This window comes from Delphinus delphis, chromosome 8 (assembly GCF_949987515.2).
Source record: "Delphinus delphis chromosome 8, mDelDel1.2, whole genome shotgun sequence".
NCBI lineage: Eukaryota > Metazoa > Chordata > Mammalia > Artiodactyla > Delphinidae > Delphinus > Delphinus delphis.
The window spans coordinates 49,797,245-49,816,292 of record NC_082690.1 but is presented as its reverse complement, the minus strand read 5'-3'; the positions used below and the strand labels follow the sequence as shown (position 1 = coordinate 49,816,292).

The window sequence follows — 19,048 nt, the reverse complement described above, 5'->3', positions numbered from 1 at the left end:
AAGTATGTGTGGGGAGGTGCAGAGGACAGGGATTATGATTCAGTAAAAGAGAGACCCATCTGTCCACCAAGAAGACCCTAGAAGCTGCTGTCTACGAAGGAGACAAGGTGAAACAGTGGTAGAGAAAGCAGGAAAAATAAGGGCAGCCGTGCACAGTGTCATGAAACAATTAAAGATTAGGGGTCACTGGAGACACTTGAACCTGGCTGGGAAATGGGCTTTGAGGGAGAGAAATGAGAGGCAGGCCTGGGGGTTGGGGCAGAGCCTTTGCTGCCCTGTGGGTCATGTGAAGGAGTGTAGACTCTAGACTTAAACAACAGAGTAAGCATGATCCGATTTGCACTTTAGAAGATCACCGTGGCAACCACGTGAAAGACAAGCTGGAGATGTAGAGGATGGCAGTGGAGAGAACAGTCAGGAGCCTAGAGCAGCAGTCCAGGTGGGAGGGATAGGGCCTGATCTCAGGCAGCAGCAGTGGGGATGTAAAGAAAGGGAAAGAGGGCAGATGCCAAGAAGGCAGAAATCTGGGCTGGAAATAATGAAATCTGGATTCTAGTTGCAGTGTCACTACAATCTCTCTAGGGACCTTACACAAGTCCTTCCTTTTCAGGATCCTGTTTACCAACCTGTCAGGTGAGAGGGAGACATTTTTGTGGCTGTAGGAGAAGGCACCTTATTCGTGTGTTCGGTTATCATTTATTCATTGGGTAAAGTCAGTCAGGGAAGACACTCATTCCTTGATTCAAATTTGGGGTCTTGCTATGAAAAAGAAAAGTGGTAGCACAATGAACTCAAACAAGGGAAAGATGAGACTTGAAATCCGTAAGCACCTGCTGATCGCGAATTACATGCAAAATGTGCATCACCATGTGCTATAGATAAGATGTAAATGGAAATGATGAAGACATGGTCTCTGCTCTTTGGGAGGGAAATGAAGCAGCCTGTGATTAACTCAATTCAACAAATACTGACTGAATGCCTATGTGCAGAGGATTATGCCTATATATAGAGGAATAAGACACAGTACCTGACATGGAACTCACAGTCACAAGTGGAAGAAGTGCTATTGCTATTAGACAGTTGCAAAGCACTCTGGGAGCCCAGAGAAGAGAATCTGTACTAAGTCCATCTTTGATCTTTGTCACAGAAAACAGAAGTACGAATGCCCCTTTCTATGATCCAAGACTGCTAATAGCTCCCTTCATGAAAGCAGATGAAACAAGAAGTCATTCGCTTTAAATAAAGAAGATCTTTCCACAGGTGAGGTCCTATGTGAGGTGTTCCATATGAGAGCAATAAGACACGCTCTTTGCCCTCAAAGAAATTACAGATCAGTGTACGTAACATTTTGTATTGTAGGAGGAGGAAGCAGAAGGTTGGATTCTACTCTTTCAAGCAATCCAAAATGCCTTGAATAGCACCTAGCATACAGTAGGTGCTCAGTAAAGGTTCAACTAAAGTGAACAATATCAAATTTGCTACTTAAAGAAAGAAAATGAAGTTGACTCTAAAATAACACATACTTGACATTTAATTATCTAAAGAATTCACTTAGGAAAAATTACTTTTATGTAAGAACTCACGAGTAATTAATCAAACCACATGCAACTGGCTTGTTGTAATACTAATTCAAACAGGTCTACATTCTCAAAGTGTTGGGAAGCAGATGGCATCTAATTTGTTTTAAGAGCCTTTGACCACACTTGGTGCTTTCAGCCAGGATGAGTTCAGTTTCTGAAGCTCTCAAAAAATTAAGAGAGAAATTAACTCCTAAGCCCTTAAATAAAATAAGTGGTTTCTAAATATCTAATCTGGAAAGACCATACTTGGGAATGGTCTTGTTTAGAAAGAAATGGTGTGTATTAGGGGTATGGAAGGAGAATTCCACCAGTAGCCTGGCTAAGAATAGTTGGTGACTTGACAAATGAGATAACATATGTAAAAAGCTTTGAAAAAAAGTAAAGGTGCTAACAGTGCAGGTGGGATTAAAAAAGAACATGCACCACACTGTGATATTTTTTCCTAAACAGAGAGACGCAGAACACTGAGATCCATCTGGAGAAAATTACGACATGTAATTTAAAATCTCTGACCAGTAAGAAATGATTCTAAAGGACTCACAATAGGCTTGGCTCATGGACTCTGCACTCTCCTATAGGTGCAGAGGTGGCCACCCTGTTGCTTACCATCGGGGAGAGAAAGCTATGGTGAAGCACAGTGATTTCACCTAAGAGCTTTTGGTCACTTCTCGCTTGGGTTGACATCTGGCTTCTGCCACTTACTAAGCTGTTAAGACCTTGGACAAGGGACTTCCCTGGTGGCGCAGTGGTTAAGACTCTGCACTCCCAATGCAGGGGGCCCGGATTCGATCCCTGGTGAGGGAACTAGACCCCACATGCATGCTGCAACTAAGAGTTCACATACCAAAACTAAGGAGCCTGCGAGCTACAACTAAGGAGCCTGCTGGCCACAACTAAGGAGCTGGCGAGCCGCAACTAAGGAACCCACCTGCTACAACTAAGACCCGGCACAAGCAAATAATAAAAAATAAATAAATAAAGACCTAGGACAAGTCACTTAACTTCACTTAAGCCTCAATCCCCATCTGTAAATGAAAACAATAATGCCTATCACATAGGGCTGTTATGGAGAGTACATGAGATAACAGATGTAAACAGCTTAGTACAGTGGCTGGTATATAACAAGAATGGTAACTTTTATTAGTATTATAATTTTATATTATAGTTAACTATTAGTATTAGAATTACTGAAAGGGAAATTTTCTTTCCAAAATTGGCTAAAAAATGTGTTTCAAACATTTCTGAGACTGAAATAAAATATATGGGTGATGAATTTGCAGAAATGAGAGTAGGCATTTCATTTTAATGTAATTGTAATGTACTGAAGAACACAGCAGAATCTTGTGCCAATCACAAACCCTTTATCATAGTAACACTACTTCATGCATGAACCTGGATGTATGCACAGTGTCTTATTAACTATGTACTTAAATGTGCCATTTGGTAACAAGGGTCTCCTCTGAATGCTATTTAATGATATAATACAAAGAACAGCCTAGAAGGACCTTGATTTGAATCTCACCTCTGTCACTCAATGACTATGTGAGCTCTAGCAAAACAAAAACCTTTCTAAGTTACCACATCTATAAAATAAAGATAATCATAGTTTGCACGCCTTTTAAAGAATTACATGAGATCATCATCACCAAACCACCATCATCACCGCCACCATCATCATCATCATCTGATCATCTTTACTGAGTTTTTGCTATGCGCCAAGTTCTGGCAGCCTTTACTAAATTATCTCACCCTCACCCATGTTGCCTTCCAGAAGTGTGATTGTAAAGTCAGGGTCTGCAGCCAAGAGTTCAGAACCAGCCAGATGGGAACAGTTCAGTTGACAGGCAGAGGCTGCTAAATGATGACCAAAAATATCAGTAGCTCTCACTGCTTTAGAGGATAGCCAGGTCTTTGACAGGTAGGTAGTGGGTTGCAGACAGAGGTCAAGTTGGGCAGGGAAAATAGTTCTGAATGTACACAAACATCAGACACTTTGGGATCTGCAGTCAAACCTCAAGTTTCCAAGGCTTATCACAAATAACTACTCCCAAAGATGTCTAAAGCAGACATCTAAAGGGGTCCCAATAAAGGCAGACATGAGCAGAGGGATACGACCCCAAATATGTCAAACAGGATGAAAAGGCTGAAGAGAAAAAAACAAAGCACATCAACTTGCTCCACTCTAAACAGTACTCACAAGACTCAGAGCAGGGCATTAGGGAGGAAGTATGAAAGGGAGCAGAAGTAGGGGGCTGATGAACTGGGGAAGCACTGTGGCCTTTATTTCTTTGTCAAATGATCTTCAGATTTCTGTGACCCTTGCGGTCAGAGGCAGGTGGCATAGGGGAATTCTATCTTTCTCTTCACTTTAAGAAAGTTATTTAACCTTCTGGGCTCTGGTTTCATCTTGAAAATTGGTATAATAAAATTATGGTACAATTTACATTGGGTTATTATGTACTTGTAAAAAATAGAGAAGCTTTCTATGTACTGACATAAAAAGCTCTCCAAGACACATCAATAAGTAAAAAAAAAAAAAAAAAAAAAAAATAGTGCAGAAGAGAGTGTATAGGATGCTTCCTTTGGTGTGAAAGAAAGGAGGTAAAAGAAAAAAAAATATGTGGGCTTCCCTGGTGGCACAGTGGTTAAGAATCTGCCTGCCAATGCAGGGGACACTGGTTCGAGCCCTGGTCCGGGAAGATCCCACATGCCGCGGAGCAACTAAGCCCGTGCGCCACAACTACTGAGCCTGCGCTCTAGAGCCTGTGAGCAACAACTACTGAGCCTGCAACTACTGAGCCTGCGTGCCACAATTACTGAAGCCACATGCCTAGAGCCTGCGCTCCACAACAAAAGAAGCCACCACAATGAAGCACGTGCACTGCAATGAAGAGTACCCCCCGCTCGCCGCAACTAGAGAAAGCCCGTGCACAGCAATGAAGACCCAACACAGCCAAAAATAAATAAAAATAAAATTAATTAATTAAAATTAAAAAAAAACACACAGGAGGGAAAATCCTGAGATTCTTTTTAAAAAAAAGTGTGTGTGTATATATAATTTGCTGTCTTTGTAAAGGAAGCTCAAAAAAATACACAAAAAACTAAAAATAGTGGTTAAGTATGTGGATGATAAAAGGGGAGGAAAAAACTTTTCAACAAGTACTTTAGAAAAATCAAAAATTTAAATTATTTTAAATAATAAATTGAAGATAGCAATTAGTATATATATCATAACACTGTTTTAAAAAGTAGATGAACTCATGTATTTAAAGAGCTCAGCGTGATGCCTAACACTTAGGAAGCATTAAATACACGTTAGTGGGGATTATCATCTCTTTTTGAGAAAGGAGGAGGGAGCTCTTCCTTGGCCTCTACTTTCAGCTCAAAGGTCAAAAGAGTTGGAGACAAGTTGCAGGAGCCTGGTTACTGGGGCTCTCACTGGGGCTTAAGGAGCAGAAAGGCTCCAATGACCTGGCTTCCTCCCTGGTCATCCAGCCCTGTTCCCTGGGGTTCAGGGGAAAAGGCTCACCCAGAAATAAAGATGGAGCTCTTACCCAGGAACTATAACACAGTAGACTAAAGTATGGAAAGACAGAACTACAATTCCAACATAGACCAGATCTGTGCATGACTCCAAGGGTTAGAAATTATTTAAAAACAGGCATGCCTCAGAACAAAACATGAGAAAAGATGCACAGATGTCAATGAAATGTCACTTTCTTCCACTGTGCTGCTAAAAAAGGTTTCTATGTCCTTAAGGCATAAATCTCAGTGGATTAATTGGAAATGCCACAATGGAATGAGAATAAAAGTAAAAAACTGACTCTGAATAGGTCCTTTATACAGTCACAAAATTAATAATCTACATTTCTTTTATTCCCATCTGCACTGAAAAAAGATTTAATCATCAGATACAAAACATAAGAAATTATCATGAATCACAAGTACTCAGGTATCGTAACCTAAACAATTGTTCTAGTGTTGCCTGTTTTACCTAGGGTTATGCTAAGTGGCTGACAAAATAAAGACTCTAAATCGTACTTCCTTTAGGATTAAAACACATAGTATTTGGAACATAAAAAAGTACCATTTTAAGCACTTGTTGAAATAGCACACAACAGGATGTCTTGATTTTGTTAGATGCTTCCTTTAAGTAGGTTCTATAAAAGGAGCAAGAAGGCAGGGGTCCAGGAGATGGTGATGAGGCACCCCTTGTGAAGCTGCCATATTGTTAGCTATGGTAGTTAAGAATTCCAGCTCAGAAAGTAGACAGATTTGAGCACAAATCCTAATTCTATCAATCATTAGTTGAATAACTTCAGGCAAGTTACTTAACCTTGCTGAAGTTCAATTTTCCCATCAGTAATATAGAGATAAATACAACTTCTACCTTACAGGGATGTTCTGGGGATCAAAAGAGATAAAGTATTTAAGACGCTTAGCACAGTGCCTGGCATTTACTAGACAGCAGATGATCAGTAAATGTTAGCCCTTATCATTATCTTTTCATTCATTCATCCATCCACTAAACTATTATTGATGAGGGACCATTTCAGGTCAAGCTTTGGGTTAGGCAAAGGAAATCCAGGAAGAATAAGACAAAGTCCCTGAACACAGGAAGTTCTCAGCGCAGCATGGGGAGAGGAACAAAAGAAGGCACTAAGGCCTAGGGAATTTTATGATAGAAGTCAGCACTAGGCAACTGAGGCATAAAGAGTAAGCACTACAAGGATGAGGAAGGGGCTTCAAGGAGGAGTTGATGCTTGATATAGGGCTGCAAGCATGTATACATACAAGCCCTTTGGGACAAAGGCAACAGAAAGGCACAGACACTGGTAGGGAGGGGCAAGAAGAAAAGTGTGAACAGGTCCCAGGGAATGAATAAGCCAGGCTGAGGTAAGGTCAGAGAGGGCCAGAAGGTTCATCACCATCACACAGGGCTGAGTATATAAAAAAGTTTCTGTAATTTGGTGTGTTTGACAACTCTTCTTTAATTAGAAGTCGAGAGGTAGTCAGCACTGTCCTGTCAGGGGAGTATCTCAGGAGTGCTCCATATTATTATGGTGAGAAGATAATTTTGTACTACCTTTGCCAACCTTAGAATTTATCTGCTGAAAGAGCAGCTTGCCTGATCTTGCCAGGAACTTATCCTTCTTTGCAAACTCAGTGTTGGCTTGAGATAAGAACTTGTCAGCAAATCGCCCCTCCCCCCACTTTTATTTTGCTTACAAATCTTCTCTTAAATAGGTAGTTTACTTCAGTATAAAAGAATTTAAGTGTCAGTATTGGCTAAAAATATATTTTTTTTGAAAGGGGATGTTGTGAAATGGAAGGGATGGAGACACAGAAAATTTCAAATATCTTCCGCTACTTAACAATGATGTAAAGTTGGGAATTTTTTTAACCTTTGGGAATCTCAATTTCTTTATCTATAAAGAGGTAGAATTCAACCCATCTCATGAAGTGGAATAATTAATGCCAAGTATCTACTACCAAGCCTGACACAGCTCTCTGCAGCTGGTGGCTATCATTACTGCCTATAAAAGTAAAGTAGGTGATTTGGACAGCAGCCTTGCAAGACAGAAATCTGAGTCTGTTAAGGCAGAAGATGTGGGTGGAGGTGGAGGAAGCCAGGTCAACTTGCACCTCTAAACTGTACCATGCTCTGGCTGGGCAGGACCCAGTGAAAGCTCTACTTCCTGTGTGTTGAACACAGGTTGGACACACTCTGATCTCTCTCTCTCTCTCCGTACAATGAAGCTTCACGAACCAATAAAGGTTAACCAAAGTATTTTCTTTCAGAAGTTTTCAAGTTACTTCAGGTCTCCAGAGCTGAAGCAGTAGGAAGAGTTAACAGATGAGGCTTGTTAAATACAAGCAATTTTTCTCTAGTCCATACAAATGTACTTAGGAGAGTATGTGATGGAAAGAGAGCAAATGCACTGTTGGTAAGAAATTGCAGTTCTTCCCAAATGCACTATAAATGATAACATAATGATGCACCAATCCAGACCCCAGTGGGGAAAATACATTATCTTCTATAGTACATTTGTGCTGTTCAAGCGTTTCACAGACATGACTGAACTCTCATCAAGCCCTAGGAAAATCACATGCTCTAACCTTTAATCCAGTATCTTTAACTGGTAAAACTTATTACCTCTGTAGCCTATAAATGTGTTTTTAATGAAGGTCACTTATGATGGACTATAAAGGGAATCTCCCCTAACAACACATCACAGTGACTTCCCTGGCAGTCCAGCGGTTAAGACTTTGCCTTCCGATGCAGGGGTGTGGGTTCAATCCCTGGTCTGGGAGGTAAGATCCCACATGCCTCGTGGCCACAAAATCAAAACGTAAAACAGAAGCAATACTGTAACAAATTCAAAAAAGACTTTAAAAAGTGACTTAGCTAACAGGGAGCTTCCTAAAAACAAAAAACAAAAACAACACATCATAGAAATCCCATAATCTGGATCCTGTAAACCCACTGATGAAAACAAATAGTAACCAAAAAACAAAATGGTACTTTTTTAACCTAGGTACTTGAACTGCAATATTTAATGAAATAATACACATGAAAATCTCAGAAAAAAATTAGATTCCAAATTATCTATCATTTCCATGCCAACTATCTTGAAAAGACTTGATTTTTAGAGGAGTGACAAATGTTATCATCCCACATAAATGACCCATAACATCTAATACTCATCCTGACAATATTATAGTGAAAAAAAAAAAATCAGAAACAACCGGAAAGTTTAATAATGGCAAATTGGCTAAACCAATAGTGTCAATTCCACACAATGGAATCCTAGATTTCTTTAAAATTCACTTTTACCAAAAAAATTAAAAAGTAAGGACATAAAGAAATGATCACAAAACACTGTTAAAAGAAAAAAGAGGGGGACTACCCTAGTGGCACAGTGGTTAGGAATCCGCCTGCCAAGGCAGGGAACAAGGGTTTGAGCCCTCGGCCGGGAACATCCCACATGCCGCAGAGCAACTAAGCCCGTGCGCCACAACTACTGAGCCTGCGCTAAAGCCCACGAGCCAGCGTGCCTACAGCCAGTGCTCTGCAACAAGAGATACCACCGCAATAAGAAGCACGTGCACCACAACCAAGAGTAGCCCCCGCTCGCCCGCCACAACTAGAGAAAGCCCTCGTGCAGCAAGGAAGACCCAACACAGCCTACAATGAATTTATTAAAAAAAAAGAAAAGAGGTTATCATCTTACTATATACGTATGAATCCAATTTCATAGAATATAGAAAAAAGTTGTAAAGACCACAACAAAGTCAATAGGTATTATTTTCTGTTTTTTTCTTATTTATTGTTATAATTAGAAAAGCCCAATTAAAATTCTTTTAACATATTTAATCTTCTAAGTAAAACTTTGGTGGGAGGTGGAGGTGTGGAAAAGAATGCATCTGAAAACATGAAAAATTTTGCTGACATTAAAAATGTTTGTAACACATGTCAAATAACATTGTTAAGTACTTATCTATAATGTAACTAAAATGAACCAGGATAGGAAGGTTTACATATAATACAACCCACCCTACACATTTCATGGACAGAAACAGGACTGAAATAAAATGAGCCAAAATGTCAAACAGTGGTGTCTCTGAGGAGTAAAAATTATAATTTCTTTCGTCCTTTCTTTCTTTTTTCAACATGCTTCTTTCTGTCTCTTCCAAATTTTTAACCATGAACATGTAATGCCATTATAATCAGAAAAGTTACTTTTTAAAAAAAGTTATAACTTAGCAGGAAAAAAAATTAACCTAACCTTAAAGTCACTAAAATATTAAGTTATATAGAATAAACTTCTGATCCTGACTCCAAATCTATTTTACTTTCCATACTGCTAACATATAAAAAAAACCTATGTAAATCTAAGAAAAAAAATGCCTACATCAATTAAATAAGGTAGAAACATTCAGTCTCTACTTAACTCCATTGTTATTTTTTAAAGTGCGTCATTAGGGCTTCCCTGGTGGCGCAGTGGTTGAGAGTCCGCCTGCCCATGCAGGGGACACGGGTTCGTGACCCGGTCCGGGAGGATCCCACGTGCCGCGGAGCGGCTGGGCCCATGAGCCATGGCCGCTGAGCCTGCACGTCCGGAGCCTGCACGTCCGCAGCCTGCACGTCCGGAGCCTGTGCTCCGCAACGGGAGAAGCCGCAGCAGTGAGAGGCCCGCGTACCGCAAAAAAAAAAAAAAAGTGCGTCATTAAAAGACCTACAAATCCCCTGGTAATTAATTCTCTTTGCGAAAAAAAAAACAATAACAAAAACAGACTCAAAAGCATATAAAAGCTTATTTTATATGGAAAACTAGATCTAATGCTTTAAAGGCAAAGGAAAGTAGATTTGCAGTCATTATACAAACCAACAAAATTTTCTTCCCTTAAAAATTCCTTCAGTAATTTTTATTAAGCTCTTATTCCATGTTAGGTATTGTTCTAGGTGCCAGGGATATAAGGATGTCTACAAATGAGATTAGAGACCATGCATTCCTTTCACAGGACATATTAAAGCAATGGCCAGATGACCAGTTGGCAAACATGTCATGTCATACAGGAGATCCAATTGTGTGAGGTGGCAATGATCTAGATGACCCATTTTTTAGTCTGGAAACCTCTCATGCCCACTACCCATTCTCCCTCCCTCCCTCTGCCCATTTCTATAATCCCTTAGAAAGCAGAGCCTGATTCAAAGGTTGGCATGTAATAGTTCATTTTGAGCAGTGATCTCAGGGAAGAGGAGGAATCAGGGAGAGTGAAGAGAGAAGGAGGGAAAGGCAATACCAGGATGTGGCATCGGGCTATTCACTGTTGTGGGTAACTGGGATTCAATCCTCTGGGACCTTTTGAGGAGCATCCATCATGCCATGCAGAACTCTCTCTCCAAGGGGTGAGGAGGGGAGCCTCTATCCACCAGTTCCTCCCACCCCCAGACCTCCAACTGCCAAGAGTTGCCACATGGGGTGTCAACTCCCTTGCACTTCCAGTTTTGTGCATGCTAGAGTGGTGAGTGAACTCCTGGGCAGAAAGCAGAGATAGGTGTGGCAGCTGAGGCAAGGTGGTGTCAGGTTACACGTGTGTGAAGGTGGTGGCTGCAGCCAAACAGACATGAGGCTGAGCATACAGAAGGCACCACCTGTAATGTTCCTATAAGCCATACGAGGGCATGATAATAATAATAGTGACTAACATACACTTAACATATAGACATTTTGCCTATATGTTATCACTTAATCCTCCAAATAAACTCCTCCAAAAAGTAAATTCTACTTTCATCTCTTTTTTTTTTTGGCTTAAACAATAGAAATTTATTTCTCACAGTTCTGGGGACTAGAGGTCCAAGATCAAGGTGTCAACAGGTTTGGCTTTTTCTGTGGCCTCTGTCTTTGCCTTGCAGATGGCCACCTGCTCACAGTGTCCTCACAAGGACCTTCCTCTGCACACACACCCCTGGGGTCTCTTTGTGTGTCAGAATTTCATCTTCTTATTAGCACACGAGTCAGACTGGATTAGGGTTCACACAGCTTCATTTTACCTCAGCCACATCTTTAAAGGACTCATCGCCAAATACAGTCACATTCTGAGGTACTGGGACTTTAGGGCTTCAACATACAAATTTTGGGGAGGACACAATTCAGCCCATAACAACATGCAAGAGATTTACTGGGGGAAATATCTGTGAAAGATAAAACGGAGCAAGGGAAGGTGGGATAGTTAGTCTGAAAACGGTGACACAGGACCCGACGCCTATGAAGGAGAGGGAGAAGACTAAGTAGACAGCATTTCAGCCTGCAGCACAGTTTGAAAAGTTCAAGTTAGGCTGATGGTAATCCTTCAGCCAAAGCTGCCCATCAGAGGAGTCCCAAACACCGCGGCAATGAAGATGCATTAGTACTCCTGCCATGTGCAGTCAGTGATAACTCAGACAATTACAGGTACATAAATAATTCAGGTTGGGGATCAGTTCTTACTGGTTTCTTTGGGAAGTGTCTCCAGTCCACCCTGACTATTCCGCCGCACTTAATTTTGTTCCTGGACCCATGTGCCTAGCTCTCCAAGATGTTTATATACATCTTTTTCAGCTTCTGAATCTGGTTCATTCTCTCACGTTTTACTACACTCCTTTCCTTTCTGTCTTCTATGGCTCACTTATTTTTTTCAGAGGAACATCTGGTTCAACTTTTAATAAAACAATTATTTACTGAACTGAATTGATTATGGGCAAGAAACAGTAGCAGGTGCTGGAAATTTATGCCATAATGGCCCACTATCTTGGGAGAAAACAAGCCTTCCCTTCTTATCCAGAATCAGAGGTACCTGTGCACTCTTTCATTTATGATATATAGGGCACAAACACATTTACCCAGAGGATTCTACATTCAAGTAATTTTACCACCATATCTGATATTAGTAGGGGCTGCAGAGAACCTTGCACACCTAGGTGTTCAGGAAATATTATGCTTCAGTACCTATATAGGCACACAGGTAATATTCTACCTATGTAGATATATAGGTAGTTACTACTATATATTAATTCCAAAATATCTTCAAAACATCTAGCATAGTGAATTTAACATTTTTCAATAGAAAGGCCACATTAGCTGACCAGAAACCTAAAGGATACCATTCTTTACTCAGAAATCTAACAGATCCCTGAGGGCTGCCACTTGAAATTTCTCCTCACTTTTATGTGTTAAACTTCTTACTGGCTAGGGACCACAAAACGAAGTTCCTGTTGAATTCGTGAAGGCAAGAAATAAACGATGGGAAAAACAAATATCAATACCCAAAAGGGTTCTTTATTTATACATTTCCTCTACCACTGGCATGCCTTGGTCATTTACAAACCTAATCTGGGGCCAAGTTACGAACCTGATTTGAGAGAGACAGGCCTGGAGAGGTTAAGGCCTTGGCCAGCAGTTTATCATTAACCGGAAAGGGAACCCTGGCATTTCCCTTTCCACCAAATGACTTCTTAACCGGCCATCTTTCTTGAACACACAATTCATTTACAGTCTTGCTATGAAACTGTGAAGCTGCTCTCCTACCGTGACTCGGGGAAGGGAAGCAAGCAGCACACCCACAACACGGCACCATCAGCTAATTTTTCATGAATAACAGAAAGAGCACCGAACAATCTGAATCCCGGATCCAGAGCTGTGGGTCACCAGGTCGAAAACTTGTAGCGGAGACCGGGGGGGGGAAGAGGAGTGGAAGTAAATGCTAGTAAAATTACCTTGACAGCGCAGAAACTTGAAGACTTTTCTACCGACTAAAACCCACCAACTTTTCTCAACAAACGAGCCATGGGAGGCGTGGGCTGAAGCGAACGGACTTGCCCGCGGCGACGAATCAGAAGCACCCATCTCCGTCACCTTCCAGGTCGAGTCTAGAAGCCCGCGCACCGAACCCCCGGAGGAAGTCCGCGCCGGAGCCGGAAGAGCGCGGAATCCCGCGAGAAGCTAGGCGCGGGGAGCGCGAGGAGAGACCGCGACCATCGAAAATGCTCAGGCGCGCGTAGTGGAGCCGGCAAGGTACCTATCAAATCAGGGTTCAGACAGCCCAACTCTCCGTTCAAGTTCCCCAGCTGCCAATCTTGGGACGGGTTCACACCTTCTCTAAAGAGCTAACTCTCACCACAGGCCTTCCGTTCCGAGCACCCCTAGCAACCACCAGCGATTTAAAACAGAAGAACCTCACCTCTTTTTTAAACACGGAGGAAACAGGTTTCGAGAAGAAGCTAAGCAGGAAGGAAACAGGTTTCCAGAAGAAGCTAAGCAGTCTGCCTGAGGTCATCCAATAAATGGTGGACTGAAGATGAGGCCGAAGCACCTGCTGCAGAGCCCCAGTATACTACTGCCTCTCCGTGCCTGTGAGCATCCAAACGGCTCCAAGACCGGAAAGCAGAAGTAGGAATCAGTTGCCCTTCACAGTTCCTGTTTCTGTATCTGACCACTGCGAGTTCCTTGAGGGCAGAGATTGTGCCTGACTTATGCTTATCTCCAGTACCCAGCAGTGCATGAAATATAACAAGGCCCAATGCTTGTTGAGCCTAGTTGAGTGTCTGTTCCCTACAGTGGACTGGTGCTTCTTGAGAGCAGAAACCATTGTCTTATTCATCTTTATTTCCCGGCACCCAGCGCATGTTTGTTGACTCTAACAGAAAGGAATTAACTGAAAGGCAGAACACATTGTGGTTAAGAATATGTGGACTTTCTGTCAGATGGGCCTGGATTAGAGCCCCACCTTTGATACTTAATAGCTTACGATCTTGAACAAACTATGTAATAATCTCTCTAGGACAGTGCTCTCATCTGTAAAAAGGCATGATACTAAATTGCATTCTCATCACGGGGTTATTGTGATGATTACATGAGATGCATACAAAAACATTCATCAGTAGAGCCTGGCAAATGGCCAACATGCAATAAACATTAACTATTATCATCTTTACTATAAATTCTATACTGTTAGTGTTTACACTACATTTGGAGTTCCTAAACTATTAGATTCAAGGACCTTTGGAATATCTATGATGGCATATATGGGAAAAGTTCTAGAACACAAAGAACCTAGTAGATGGACAATATCTGGCACATAGGTGGTGTTCAAGAAATATTTGTTGAATATTAAATAAAAGAGTGAGCCACATATGCTTTTGGCGATAATCATCAGCCCACACACTGAAAATGAGTAAAAGCATTAAAGGTTGCTAACTAACTAACATCCAACAGGGAGAAAATGTCAAGTGTTCCAAGTTCTGACTATAAACATAGAGGAGGAACAGCTATATAACCTACAGAAGGTATGAAGCCATAAAACAAGGCCAAAAACTGGGGACTTATTCTCAAGACAATATGATCACAAATTTCTTTTAATATTTGGCCTTGTATATCCCTCCAAATTAAATATCACTTGTATTTTATGGTCAAAAATTGCTTACTTTGCAATATTTCCTGTCGTGTTTTTTTTTTTTTTTAAATTTCATTTATTTATTTATTTTTGGCTGTGCTGGGTCTTCTTTTCTGTGCGTGGGCTTTCTCTAGTTGCGGCGAGCGGGGGCCACTCTTCATCGCGGTGCGCGGGCCTCTCACTGCCGCGGCCTCTCTTGTTGCGGAGCACAAGCTCCAGACGCGCAGGCTCAGTAGTTGTGGCTCACGGGCCCAGCCGCTCCACAGCATGTGGGATCTTCCCGGACCGGGGCACGAACCCGTGTCCCCTGCATTGGCAGGCAGACGCTCAACCACTGCGCCACCAGGGAAACCCTCCTGTCGTGTTTTTATTACAGAACTATATATATTTTTTAAAGTACTGCTTAGTTAATTATAATTTGAGTTTAGATTCTGAAGACTTTAGGATCTATTTTAGAGACGTTATTTGATGGGATTTGGACCTCAGATTCTGTGGGAGAAATTAGATGATCGAAGGTCAATGCCCAAGGTGGTATGGTGATAGTAGACACTCTCTCCAGGTCATGACAGAAAGACCCAGTTCGCATCCTGGCTTTTCCACATATTACTTGAGTGACCTTGGACAAATTATTTCCTATCTCTGGGTCTGTTTTTTGCAATTTCTAATATGAGGGGGCTGTTGCCCATTTCCCTGACTTCACCTGATAATTTATTGGAAGGACATATGCAGAGTTCCTGGCGTGTGGCACGTATTCAATCACTGCCAGTTCCCATCCTCTTTTAAAGGTAAGAGATGAGCATGACACCTGTGGTAGCTGCCAATAATATTCATTCTCTTAGGCTCCCCTCTCAATCTAGGGTATGCAATCCTTCATCAAGAAAGAGTCTTCCTGAGAGGAGGAAACCTTTTTCTCAAATCAGAAGTGCGTATGACCAAATTTTACAAAAAAAAATTTTTTTAACAAGACAGCTCATTAGGCAACAAACCACAGTGTAAAGTTCAGCTCAACCTCACCGTGCTTTCTGGCTAGCTAATCTGGGCAGACTTTTAAGTCATGTTGGCTGGAAGATGAATATAGTGTTTCATTCGGCATCATTACAAATACCACCCTGGTGCTGGTAATATTCTTTGGACTGCCCATGATGCTTGGTGGCTAAGCTGCAAGTCAAGAGTTTAATTTAGCTTTCTGAGCATCTGCAGGTTTTGTTTTCAACAGAGAACTTCAGGTTACATAACTGTCTTGGCTTCTGCTTCAGAAGGTGAACCTTGACTCTCTAAATTAACTGTCGATACAGATCCTCAGGAGCAGAGCTTGTTGTACCTGGAAGCAGTTTCCCCCCAAATCACTTGGAAGGTAACAAGATGGCTCTTGACCTCTTTAGATGCTTGGCAGAAGAAGCAGGAGAAAGAACATTCTAAGCATAACTAGGTAGTCATTAAAAGGAGAGGTACAGCCTAGAAATCAGGCTAGGCTTTCTTTTTTCAAACTCTTTCTAACTTTACCGTGATGCTGTCCACACCCCACTGGACTGATCTGCTCCCTGTTACCAGTCACTGTTGTGGGTAGGCATTTTGCCAAGGGTTTTAGAGAAGGGTGTTAACCAAAGAGAAATGTAACATGATGAAAATGGGGCCCCTGGGAGCACATGGAAGCAAATGAGAGAGGAATACAAAGTGAATACACTGTTCTGTTTAACACATGCGAAATCAGGTTTGAATTAACACCTAACCCCAGCCCACAAGGTGCTTTCCATCTACTCAAGGGGACAGCACATTTCATTGTGACATGCAAAGTGCTAAGATGAACAATTTTTAGGAACATAGAGGAGGAATATTGGAAGAAGGGGGTAATCAGAGACTAATTAACAATAATATACAGTTCATATAATATGGGCCTATTTGCAGATACGGATGATATAATCAAAGCCTGAAGCTGGTACAAGGATGTTCATATAGTTAGTATAATTCAGGGCTTAGTCTTGTATCTAAATTTTCTGACTTCAAATCCTGTGTGTTTTCCCAGTAGTGACAGGAAGCCAAGGGCATGCAGAGTGGTTTCATATCAATATGCTACAGAAATGGAACTAAAATGTAAAGGGCTGGCAGGAGGAGGGTGGGGGAATTTGTTTTTAGTGAGTATATGAATTTCTATGTTACAAGATGAAAAAGTTCTAGAAATCTGTTGCACAACAATGTAAGTATACTTAACATTACTGAACTGTACATTTAAAAAATAGCTAAGGTGCTAAATTAATGTTATGTGTTTTCACCACAATAAAAAACCCCTAAGGGCTTCCCTGGTGGCGCAGTGGTTGAGAGTCCGCCTGCCAATGCAGGGGACACGGGTTCGTGCCCCGGTCCGGGAAGATCCCACATGCCGCGGAGCAGCTGGGCCCGTGGGCCATGACCGCTGGGCCTGCGCGTCCGGAGCCTGTGCTCCGCAACGGGAGAGGTCACAACAGTGAGAGGCCCGCGTACCGCAAAAAAAAACAAAAAAAAACAAAAAAAAACAAACCAAAACAAAAAAAAACCCTAAAATGTAATATTATACTAATAATTATAACACTAATTATAACATTAATAAAGTGTTATAATAACATAAGTACGCCAATAACTGTCATCGATAATATAATAAATATAACTGATATGTATAGAGCCCTAACTGCATGCCAGGAGCTGTGTTAAACATTTAACGTGGACTATCTCACTTATTCTAACAGCTCTTTTTGACAAATCCAAAGTTTAGATTAGGTAACATGCCTAAGGTCCCACACAGCTAGAGTGTGAGCTGGCCTGACTGTAAAACCATGGCCTCAACAGTCACTTCCCACACCAACTCTCCTGTACTGAACTGTGCAATCGAAGTATGCAATTCAAAATCAGATACACATTCCTTCTTGTCTCATGCACACATGGAGAACTAGATAAAGATGACAACTCGCCAAAGGTCAACATGAAGTCACTGATAAACTGTTTAAAGGACAGGGATATAGATGCTGTGACCACTCTGGTTGGTAGAGGCTCTGCACTGCTGAGGGTTAGTCAGATAACCAGCCTCCCAGTGTTCCTTCTTCTCATTTAGATACCCCTGTTGCAACATTTGCTTCAGAAGGAGGTCTTCCCAGGTAACGAGATGATGTCTGTCTGTGACCTGACATCAAATGAGTCACTTCACTGTCATCATGTGGCAGGCACCTCAGTATAGATCAAGTTCACCCTGTGGGAGCCCTGAAAGTTTCCTGATGAATTTTCTATTTCTTCTGAAGTAATTGTGTTTAACACCCCAGACTGACTAATATCAGTGTGTGACCAAGTTAAGTACCGAGCTAGCCAGCTTTTGCAGTTGTGAAGGCAGAAAAACACAACTGGACAATGAAAAGAAGGTCACTGTACAAATACCATGTCTCAACTTCAGGCAGAGAGGGCAAACTATGAGCTTGGGGTGTTTCCATTGCCGCCTTTGTATTTGGGTTTACAGGGAGCCTTGCTAATGAAAGTATGCTCCATGGGCAAGCAGCAGCAGCAAATCACCTGGGAGCTTGCTAGCAACAGAAAACTCAAGCCCCCTCCCAGAGCTACAGAATAGGAATCTGCATTTTGAAATGATCCCCTGGTGATTCATATGCACATTAATATTTCAGAAGCTCTGATATTAAAAACATGCACATTCTTACATTTAAGAATTTAGTGTTTACTAAATGTTTAATTGCAAACTAAATTACTGCATAAAAAGGAAACGATAATTGAATATACTAGGCAAGATTATCATACTAGTTTCACAATGCTTTCACATGGTTTTTCTACTTTAATCCCTTTAACAACCTTTATCTCCCCTATCTTCTTACTGATAGAGGTATGGTCCAAAGAAGGTAAAAAGATCCACATCTCTAGGGCAGGATTTGAACCTGGCACTCTGGCTCTAGATCCCCAAACTTTCCCTGTAAATCACACTACCTCACTCAATGAATTCAGAAGATCACTCAGAATGGTCAGAAAAAGTAGGACTTGAACTGATACTTGAAGAATGGGTGAGGTTTGCAGAAAAGAAGGATTTCCAGAGCAGAGAAACAGCAAGCACATGAGCACTTGGAGACTGGCATGTGAAAGGAGAAGGCTGTAGAAAATATTTAAATGTAGGGGTCATGTCCCCACAAGAGAAAGAGGAAGAAAGAATGAAATGAGAGAAACCAGACCATGGAGGGCCTTAAAAGCTAGGCCAAAGGGTGTGGCTATTTGGTAACTCAACATAAGGAATGAAATTTCAGAAGATAAGTTATTCCAGTTTTATCCATTAGGCTTTTCTTGTAGATTTTACTATGCAATGGTAAATATACTTTAAAAATGAGATGGATACATTCCAAGAAACACATTGGAAAACTCTACACTACTGCACATGACAATTGCACCTTCTGTAATTCTGCACCTGCTTCATCAACTGTTGGCTATATCCCAAGAGACCTGACATCACTGTTTTCTGACAGGGGCACAGAGGATTTGCCAGAGCACTTGAGAATGTGTGAGGATGAAGAGAG

The 19,048-nt window shown here is 41.4% G+C and overlaps 1 protein-coding gene across 16 annotated transcripts in view; it reads right to left on the bottom strand.

Annotated features, from left to right (window-relative positions):
- DLG2 (discs large MAGUK scaffold protein 2) overlaps positions 1–19,048 on the bottom strand; it is a 929,335-nt gene that overhangs the window by 208,662 nt on the left and 701,625 nt on the right. The window contains exon 1 of one of the 16 annotated variants that reach the window (XM_060018184.1): positions 13,305–13,417. The exons of 14 other annotated variants lie outside the window; for them this stretch is intronic. Coding sequence is in view for 1 of the 2 variants with exons in the window: in XM_060018180.1 (XP_059874163.1) it covers positions 12,841–12,970 (130 nt within the window). In the remaining variant the exon portion in view is untranslated. Of the gene's footprint in view, positions 1–12,840; positions 13,055–13,304; positions 13,418–19,048 lie in introns of those variants that run through there. One more of the 16 variants, XM_060018180.1, reaches the window with a different exon arrangement.